We start from the raw sequence: 10,124 nt of genomic DNA, 5'->3' as shown, positions 1-10,124 counted from the left end.
TCTTAACAGCCCCTCGGAATTCTGTGGTGGTCCACTGGTTAAGACTTCCCTAGTGTTAGGACTCGGTGCTTCCACTGCCGAGGGCATGGATTCAATCCCTAGGGAAGTAACTAAGATCCCATAAGCTGAGAGGCACAGCCAAAGGAAAAACAAGCAAACTTTCCAGTTGTTAAGAGCCCCCAGCAAGAACCTAGAAGGGTAGAAGGAAAAATAAATATTTTTTTCTCCTCTACAGTGATACTCCATTCTCACACTACAATTGATCTAGTCCTCTATCTTCACCTTTAATTCTCCTGTTGGCCCAGAAGAGGGTTTCTCTACCTCAACACTATCTGGGGAGGATAATTCTTGGCTGGGAGAACTGTCCTGTGCCAGGATGCTTAGCAGCACCCCTAGCTTCTTGAGACAAGTGGCAAGCCCCACACACCTGCTTGTGGCAACCAAAAACGTCTCCAGATAACGCCAGATGTCTCATTTTGAGTTAAATAGCAATTTCAGTTAAATGACATTATTATTTAGTATAAACATGTTCCATGCAACATTTTAGAAATTGATCTAAAATTTACATTTAACTGAACATCCTGTATTTTTGTGTGCTAGATCTGGCTGTCTTACCTGGGGAAGAAAATTATCCCTGATCTAGAGTCTCTGGTTCAGAGATTAGTGTAAGTATTTCACCACTTGCAATGAATCAGCTGCTTTTTTTTATTACTTTGCTTTTAGTGTCCGCATCACTGACTCAGTGGATATGAATTTGAGCAAACTCCAGGAGACAGTGGAGAACAGAGGAGCCTGGTGTGCTGTAGTCCATGGGGGAACAAAGTTGGACACGACTTAGCCACTGAACAATACAATAATACCTACATTCAAACATTTCATTTTTCATGATTATGATAAGTATCATGCCTTTAGAAACAGATTATAGGGCAGGAAAAAGGATTTTCCCTCTACCCTTCTAGATTCTATGGCTGAGAACCCCCCTGTAATAAAGGCAGAGTAACAAGAGAAAATTGAGCAAAAGTTTACTAGCATGTATATCTCATGTATTGGGAGAGAACCAGGAAAACTCTTGGAAATGGCCAAGTCACCACCTTAAATACCATCTTCAGGCAGAAGAAGATGTTGGGGGAGCGGCAGTTATGGGAGGTGATCAAGAAAGCACAGAAAACAAGGGTAATGGTGTTAGGCAGATTTAAGTCTTTCCTTTCTCCACAGATAAATTTCTAGAGATTCAGAATCACCCTTTCTCTCTGGTGGGGTTTCCCAGATGGCTCAGTGGTCAAGAATCTGCCTGCAATACAGGAGACACAGTTTGACCCCTGGGTCAGGAATATCCCTTGGAGAAGGAAATCACTACCCATTCCAGTATTCTTGCTTGGAGAATTCCATGGAGAGGAACCTGGTGGGCTACAGTCCATGGGGTTGAAGAGTCAGACAGACTTAGTAACTGAGTAGGCACGTGCACATTTTCTTCCTGGTACAGTGAAGGAGACACTTCTACAAATGGAGACTTTCATTATAAATGTAAATCTCCCTCGCAAAAGAGTAAATTCTACTGTTTTCAGATCACCAGTCCAGGTTCGATGCATGAGACAGGGTGCTCGGGGCTGGTGCACTGGGATGACCCAGAGGGATGGGATGGGGAGAAAGGTGGGAGGGGTTTCAGGATGGGGAACACATGTACACCCATGGCTGATTCATGTCAGTGTATGTCAAAAACCACTACAATATTGTAAAGTAATTAGCCTCCAATTAAAATAAATAAATTAAAAAAAGAGTAAATTCTACTGTTTTCAGAGATTCTCTTGTGAATTTGCACTTTTAATAATAATCAATTCAAAATAATCCTTATGTCAAAAAGGCCTATTTTAGGATGACATATTCTGCTACCATTTATCAGGAGGGACAAAAAAACTTCTCTACTCTTCTAGGTTCTTCTGGCTGGCATAAAAATTTAATTGACAAGAAACAGATTAACAGGAAAAGATCAGATTTAATTTTGTACACACTGGAACTGCACATACATGAGAAGTTCAGAGAAAGAAAAGTGAATGAGGTATATATGCCATCCTGAGCTAAGGAATGGAACAGGGGCCTGGGGCTTCAAAACACAGGAAATTCATTTGCAAGATAATAAGAGGACATGTTTGGTAATTTAATATTTGCCCTGCAGTGTTAAATATTAAATAGGTCATTTAGATAAAATTTATCTCCAGTAGCAAGGATTTTTTTGGGAAAAACTCCAAACTTAAGTTCTTCTGGGTAGTTAGTTCAGTTCAGTTTGATCCCTCAGTCGTGTGCGACTCTGCGACTCCATGGACTGCAGCACACCAGGCCTCCTTGTCCATCACTCACTCCCAGAGTTTACTCAAACTCATGTCCATTGAGTCAGTGATATCAGGCAACCATCTCATCCTCTGTCATCCCCTTCTCCTCCCACCTTCAATCTTTCCCAGCATCAGGATCTTTTCAAATGAGTCAGTTCTTCCCATCAGGCGGCCAAAATATTGGAGTTTCAGCTTCAGCATCAGTCCTTCCAATGAATATTCAGGACTAATTTCCTTTAGGATGGACTGGTTGGGTCTCCTTGCAGTCCAAGGGACTCTCAAGAGTCTTCTCCAACACCACAGTTCAAAAGCATCAATTCTTCAGCGCTCAGCTTTCTTTATAGTCCAACTCTCACATCCATACGTGACTACTGTAAAAACCATAGCCTTGACTAGACGGACCTTTGTTGGCAAAGTAATGTCTCTGCTTTTTAATATGCTGTCTAGGTTGGTCATAACTTTTCTTCCAAGGAGCAAGTGTCTGAATTTTACTGCTGCAGTCATCATCTGCAATGATTTTGGAGCCCCCAAAAAATAAACTCTTTCACTGTTTTCACTGTTTCCCCATCTATTTGCCATGAAGTGATGGGACCGGATGCCGTGATCTTAGTTTTCTGCAAGTTGAGTTTTTTTTTTGTTTTTTTTTGAAAGTTGAGTTTTAAGCCAACTTTTTCACTCTCCTCTTTCACTTTCATCAAGAGGCTTTTAGTTCCTCTTTGCTTTCTGCCATAAGGGTGGTGTCCCCTGTATATCTGAGGTTATTGATATTTCTCCCGACAATCTTGATTCCCAATTTGTGCTTCATTCAGTTCAGCATTTCTCATGATGTACTCTGAATATAAGTTAAATAAGCAGGGTGACAATATACAGTCTTGACGTACTCCTTTCCCGATTTGGAACCAGTCTGCTGTTCCATGTCTAGTTCTAACTGTTGCTTCTTGACTTGCATACAGATTTCTCAGGAGGCAGGTCAGCTGGTCTGGTATGCCCATCTCTTGAAGAATTTTCCACAGTTTGTTGAGATTCACACAGTCAAAGGCTTTGGCATAGTCAATAAAGTGGAAGTAGATGTTTTTTTGGAACTCTCTTGTTTTTTGATGATCCAACAGATGTTGGCAATTTGATCTCTGGTTCCTCTGCTTTTTCTAAATCCAGCTTGAACATCTGGAAGTTCACAGTTCACGTACTGTTGATACCTGGCTTGGAGAACTTTGAGCATTACTTTACTAGTGTGTGAGATGAGTGCAATTGTTCAGTAGTTTGAGCATTCTTTGGCATTGTCTTTCTTTGGGTTTGGAATGAAAACTGACCTTTTCCAGTCCTGTGGCCACTGCTGAGCTTTCCAAATTTGCTGGCATATTGAGTGAAGCACTTTCACAGCATCATCTTTTAGGATTTGAAACAGCTCCACTAGAATTCCATCACTTCCACTAGCTTTGTTCATAGTGATGCTTCCTAAGTCCCACTTGACTTCACATTCCAGGATGTCTGGCTCTAGGTGAGTGATCACACCATTGTGATTATCTGGGTCATGAAGATCTTTTTTGTATAGTTTTTTCTGTGTATTCTTGCCACCTCTTCTTAATATCTTCTTGCTTCTGTTAGGTCCATACCATTTCTGTCCTTTATTGTGCTCATCTTTGCATGAAAAATTCCCTTGGTATCTCTAATTTTCTTGAAGAGATCTCTAGTCTTTCCCATTCTGTTATTTTCTTCTATTTTTTTTGCACTGATAAGAAAGGCTTTCTTATCTCTCCTTGCTATTCTTTGGAACTCTGCATTCAAATGGGTATATCTTTCCTTTTCTCCTTTGTCTTTTGCTTCTCTTCTTTTCAATGCTATGTGTAAGGCCTCCTCAGACAACCATTTTGCCTTTTTGCATTTCTTTTTCTTTGGGATGGTCTTGATCCCTGCCTCCTGTACAATGTCATGAACCTCTGTCCATAGTTCCTCAGACACTCTATAAGATCTAATCCCTTGAATATATTTCTCACCCACTGTATAATCATAAAGGGATTTGATTTAGGTCATAGCTGAATGGTCTAGTGGTTTTCCTACTTTCTTCAATTTAAGTCTGAATTTGGCAATAAGGAGTTCATGATCTGAGACACAGTCAGCTCTGGGTCTTGTTTTTGCTGGCTGCATAGAGCTTCTCCATCTTTGGCTGCAAAGAATAAAATCAATCTGGGTAATTAAGGGAGGGGCAATGGATTCTCTTGAACCCACTGGGTCTCTATTGCCTTTAGTTCAAAGTAATCTTCATGTTAACATGGAACATCTGGGGAAACTTGTTTCAAACTCCTACACCTTCAAGATGCAGTCAAGAAAGAGATACAGATTCCAGTTAGAGGAGTTGTGGTCCTGATAGGAAATTAAAGAAGACTTCTCAGTTCAGTATGATGCTAAAGCTGAAACTCCAGTACTTTGGCCACCTCATGCGAAGAGTTGACTCATTGGAAAAGACTCTGATGCTGGGAGGGATTGGGGGCAGGAGGAGAAGGGGATGACAGAGGATGAGATGGCTGGATGGCATCGCTGACTTGATGGACGTGAGTCTGAGTGAACTCCGGGAGTTGGTGATGGACAGGGAGGCCTGGAGTGCTGCGATTCATGGGGTCACAAAGAGTCGGACACGACTGAGCGACTGATCTGATCTGATCTGATCTCAGTTCAGTTAGGGTGCACAGAGCTTGGAGAAGCCAGCAGCAACTTAGTGTGGAGGTAGTGAAAGTGAAGAGTTCTGTTAGTTAGAAGAGGTTACAATGGAAGCTAAAAAGGGTTACAGAAGATTTACACAAGAGAGTGAAAATAGCATTAATGTTTAGGTCAATGGGAAAGACACTAAATGTCTTAAGAATAAAGAAATGCAAAACCAAACTAAGCCAAAGAGGAAGTCAGCTGCAATCTTAGTGGATATTGCAGACTTCCGTCTCCAAGTCTCCAACAGAAGTGTTAGCCAATTCTTAAAACTATTGGGGGGTTGGCTCCAAAGCCAAGGCATAGTAGTGTATAATTCTCATTATAACAACAATAAGACTAGCCCACTGCATCCATCAGTGGAGTAGAAAGAATTTCCCTGGGGAGGAAAAGAAATTCAAGAGCTCAGGTTGAATCCTAGCTCCTTAATCTTGACCAGAAAGAACCTCAATTGATCAAAGTCCCATCCGTTTGCTTGGGATGACTGAACTCTTTTCTCATGAGTGTGTGTTTTAATTCTGGGAACATTTAGCACTTTGCTGTGATTGTGTTAAGTTCAGAGAAAATGTGTGAATATTTTGTAATATATTTGGTATAATACCAAATATAACAACTTCCCTGGTGGCTCAGCTGGTAAGGAATCTGCCTGAAACGCGGGAGACCTATGTTTGATCCCTGGGTTGGGAGGATCCCCTGGAGTAGGGAACTAACCGCTACCCACTCCAATGTTTTTGCCTGGAGAATTCCACGGACCGAGGAGGCTCTGAACTGGCAGGCTACATACAGTTCATGGGGTCACAAAGAGTTGGACGTGACTGAGCAACTTGTACTTTCACTTGGTATATAAAATGTCTGGTTTTCCTAGATGGCGCTGCTGCAGCTGCTGCTGCTGCTAAGTCACTTCAGTCGTGTCCGGCTCTTTGGGACCAGACGGTAGCCCACCAAGCTCCGCCGTACCTGGGATTCTCCAAGCAAGAACACTGAAGTGGGTTGCCATTTCCTTCTCCAATGGCGCTAGTGGTAAAGAATCCACCTGCCGATGTAGGAGGAGTAAGAGAACTCCATGGGTTTGCTCTCTGGGTCGGGAAGATGCCCTGGAGAAGGAAATGGTAACCTGCTCCAATATTCTTGCCTGGAAAATTCCACTGATGGAGGAGCCTGGCAAACTACAGTCCATGGGTCTGCAGAGAGTCAGCCATGACTGAGTAACTGACTATTCACACACACACACACACACACACACACACAATGTCAACAGTGCTTAAGAAATTTGGCAGCATTTCCTCTAAAGTCAGGAACAAGACAAGGGTGCCCACTTTCACCATTACTATTCAACATAGTTTTGGAAGTTTTGGCCACAGCAATCAGAGCAGAAAAAGAAATAAAAGGAATCCAAATTGGAAAAGAAGAAGTAAAACTCTCACTATTTGCAGATGACATGATCCTCTACATAGAAAACCCTAAAGAATCCACCAGAAAATTACTAGAAATAATCAATGACTACAGTAAAGTTGCAGGATATAAAATCAACACACAGAAATCCCTTGCATTCCTATACACTAATAATGAGAAAACAGAAAGAGAAATTAAGGAAACAATTCCATTCACCATTGCAACGGAAAGAATAAAATACTTAGGAATATATCTACCTAAAGAAACTAAAGACCTATATATAGAAAACTATAAAACACTGGTGAAAGAAATCAAAGAGGACACTAATAGATGGAGAAATATACCATGTTCATGGATTGGAAGAATCAATATAGTGAAAATGAGTATACTACCCAAAGCAATTTATAGATTCAACGCAATCCCTATCAAGCTACCAACAGTATTCTTCACAGAGCTAGAACAAATAATTTCACAATTTGTATGGAAATACAAAAAACCTCGAATAGCCAAAGCGATCTTGAGAAAGAAGAATGGAACTGGAGGAATCAACCTACCTGACTTCAGGCTCTACTACAAAGCCACAGTTATCAAGACAGTATGGTACTGGCACAAAGACAGAAATATTGATCAATGGAATAAAATAGAAAGCCCAGAGATAAATCCACGCACATATGGACACCTTATCTTCGACAAAGGAGGCAAGAATATACAATGGATTAAAGACAATCTCTTTAACAAGTGGTGCTGGGAAATCTGGTCAACCACTTGTAAAAGAATGAAACTGGACCACTTTCTAACACCATACACAAAAATAAACTCAAAATGGATTAAAGATCTAAACGTAAGACCAGAAACTATAAAACTCCTAGAGGAGAACATAGGCAAAACACTCTCCGACATACATCACAGCAGGATCCTCTATGACCCACCTCCCAGAATATTGGAAATAAAAGCAAAAATAAACAAATGGGACCTAATTAACCTTAAAAGCTTCTGCACATCAAAGGAAACTATTAGCAAGGTGAAAAGACAGCCTTCAGAATGGGAGAAAATAATAGCAAATGAAGCAACGGACAAACAACTAATCTCAAAAATATACAAGCAACTCCTACAGCTCAACTCCAGAAAAATAAACGACCCAATCAAAAAATGGGCCAAAGAACTAAATAGACATTTCTCCAAAAAAGACATACAGATGGCTAACAAACACATGAAAAGATGCTCAACATCACTCATTATCAGAGAAATGCAAATCAAAACCACTATGAGGTACCATTTCACACCAGTCAGAATGGCTGTGATCCAAAAGTCTACAAATAATAAATGCTGGAGAGGGTGTGGAGAAAAGGGAACCCTTTTACACTGTTGGTGGGAATGCAAACTAGTACAGCCACTATGGAGAACAGTGTGGAGATTCCTTAAAAAACTGGAAATAGAACTGCCTTATGATCCAGCAACCCCACTGCTGGGCATACACACTGAGGAAACCAGAAGGGAAAGAGACACGTGTACCCCAATGTTCATCGCAGCACTGTTTATAATAGCCAGGACATGGAAGCAACCTAGATGTCCATCAGCAGATGAATGGATAAGAAAGCAGTGGTACATATACACAATGGAGTATTACTCAGCCATTAAAAAGAATACATTTGAATCAGTTCTAATTAGGTGGATGAAACTGGAGCCTATTATACAGAGTGAAGTAAGCCAGAAGGAAAAACATAAATACAGTATACTAACGCATATATATGGAATTTAGAAAGATGGTAACAATAACCCGGTGTACGAGACAGCAAAAGAGACACTGATGTATAGAACAGTCTTATGGACTCTGTGGGAGAGGGAGAGGGTGGGAAGATTTGGGAGAATGGCAATGAAACATGTAAAATATCATGTAGGAAACGAGTTGCCAGTCCAGGTTCGATGCATGATGCTGGATGCTTGGGGCTGGTGCACTGGGACGGCCCAGAGGGATGGTATGGGGAGGGAGGAGGGAGGAGGGTTCGGGATGGGGAGCACATGTATACCTGTGGCGGATTCATTTTGATATTTGGCAAAACTAATACAATTATGTAAAGTTTAAAAATAAAATAAAATTAGAGAAAAAAAAAATAAAAAAAATAAAAATGAAAAAAAAAAAAAAAAAAGAAATTTGGCATGTTAGCCTATTTGACCACGTGGCCTGGTGATTCCATGAAAAATGTATTGTTGCTGTTCAGTTGTTCAGTTGTGTCTGACTGTGACTGCACACCAGGTTTCCCTCTCTTTCATCGTCTCTCAGAGCTTTGCTCAAACTCATGTTCATTGAGTCTGTATTGCCATCCAACCATCTCATCCTCTATCGTCCCCTTCTCCTCCTGCCTTCAGTCTTTCCCAGCATCAGGGTCTTTTCCAATGAGTTGGCCCTTGTCATCAGGTGGCCAAAGTTTTGGAACTTCAACTTTAACATCAGTCCTTGCAATAAATATTCAAGGTTGGTTTACTTTAGGATTGATTGGTTTGATCTCCTTACAGTCCAAGGGAGTCTCAAGGGTCTTCTCCAATACCATAGCTCAAAAGCATCAGATGTATAATACAGATGTTAGACTCATTATTTTTAAATGGAATATTATAAATCAATTTGACTAAATTTGAAAAAAGAATGTTTAAGATAATTTAATATTTGTTTTATTAGAGTGAGTTTAGTTTATTAGATTTACAAGGTTGTTTAGCTGTGAAAGTATTACTTGTTATGCTCAGAATTACAGTACTTATAAAGGAAAATCAAATATGGTAGTACTATAAGTATAATTTAAACCTTTCAAGGTAATTGAATTGACTAGAATGTAAATGGGACTAATTTTTCCAAAATTCAGTTTCTTTTTGAGTTGCTCAAACTTTACTCAGAGATGCCCTTGAAAGTCATTATGAGTATATTTATGTATATAAAATAATATAGCTCACAAATTGGCTTTATTATTTTATATTAAAACATCAAGGAATATTAAATGAACTTATCTGTGAATAAAGATAGCAATAATCCATTAGTTTTAAAGTTGATTTTTCACAAAGACATATATGGTTCTAACAAGTGAGTTTGTTTGCACTTAGCCTTTCTTAATAGCCACTGTAAACCAGATTTCAATAGGAAATGTCCCAAACACAGTACCCCATTTTGAGCCCTGAGTCCTTCCTGCCCCTGTGAGAACTTTCCTTCCCTCTTCAGCTCTGCTTCCTTCTTTTCACATGTCACCATTGGCAGAGTAGGTATGACTCAGAAACCGGTTCCTCGGGGTTGTAACATTAGATGACGCAGGACTTGGGTCATTCATTACATGGTAAACCAATGCCCTTGTTTCACTGGGCTGGGCTCTCTGGAAGGTGTGCTGCTGCCTGGGCTGCTGGAAGAACACTCACCGGCGTGGGAAGAAACGACCTGCCACTGACCAACCTGGGCTTCTAGAGACCTTTCTCTGGACTGGGAAGGACTTGGATATTAACTGGAAATACCTCAAGAAGATTCAAGAAGCTGTAGAGGTGAAGTAAACCCGTGAAGGACCAGTATGGGAATCCTATACTCTGAGGTACGTAAGTTCTCTGGAAATAAGATTTCCAGGGTGTTAAAACTGGCTCCTGCTTTTCAAATGGAACTTCCTATCCCTGTTAATATGTCTCCTTTTCTTCTGTCTAACTTTCTGTAAGAGCTTTAAGTCGAAACAAGGTCCTGTG

The 10,124-nt window shown here is 40.5% G+C and overlaps 1 protein-coding gene across 1 annotated transcript in view; it reads left to right on the top strand.

Annotated features, from left to right (window-relative positions):
* Positions 1 to 9,687: 9,687 nt before the first annotated feature.
* Positions 9,688 to 10,124, top strand: part of ANKRD22 (ankyrin repeat domain 22) — a 37,323-nt gene continuing 36,886 nt past the window's right edge. Inside the window, exon 1 of the mRNA XM_019953223.2 lies at positions 9,688 to 9,979. Coding sequence (XP_019808782.1) covers positions 9,959 to 9,979 — 21 coding nt within the window. The 5' untranslated portion in view covers positions 9,688 to 9,958. The remainder of the gene's footprint in view (positions 9,980 to 10,124) is intronic.

Source organism: Bos indicus, chromosome 26 (genome assembly GCF_029378745.1).
Source record: "Bos indicus isolate NIAB-ARS_2022 breed Sahiwal x Tharparkar chromosome 26, NIAB-ARS_B.indTharparkar_mat_pri_1.0, whole genome shotgun sequence".
Lineage (NCBI taxonomy): Eukaryota > Metazoa > Chordata > Mammalia > Artiodactyla > Bovidae > Bos > Bos indicus.
Note: the sequence above shows the minus strand (reverse complement) of the source record. Positions and strands in the feature narration are given on the sequence as shown.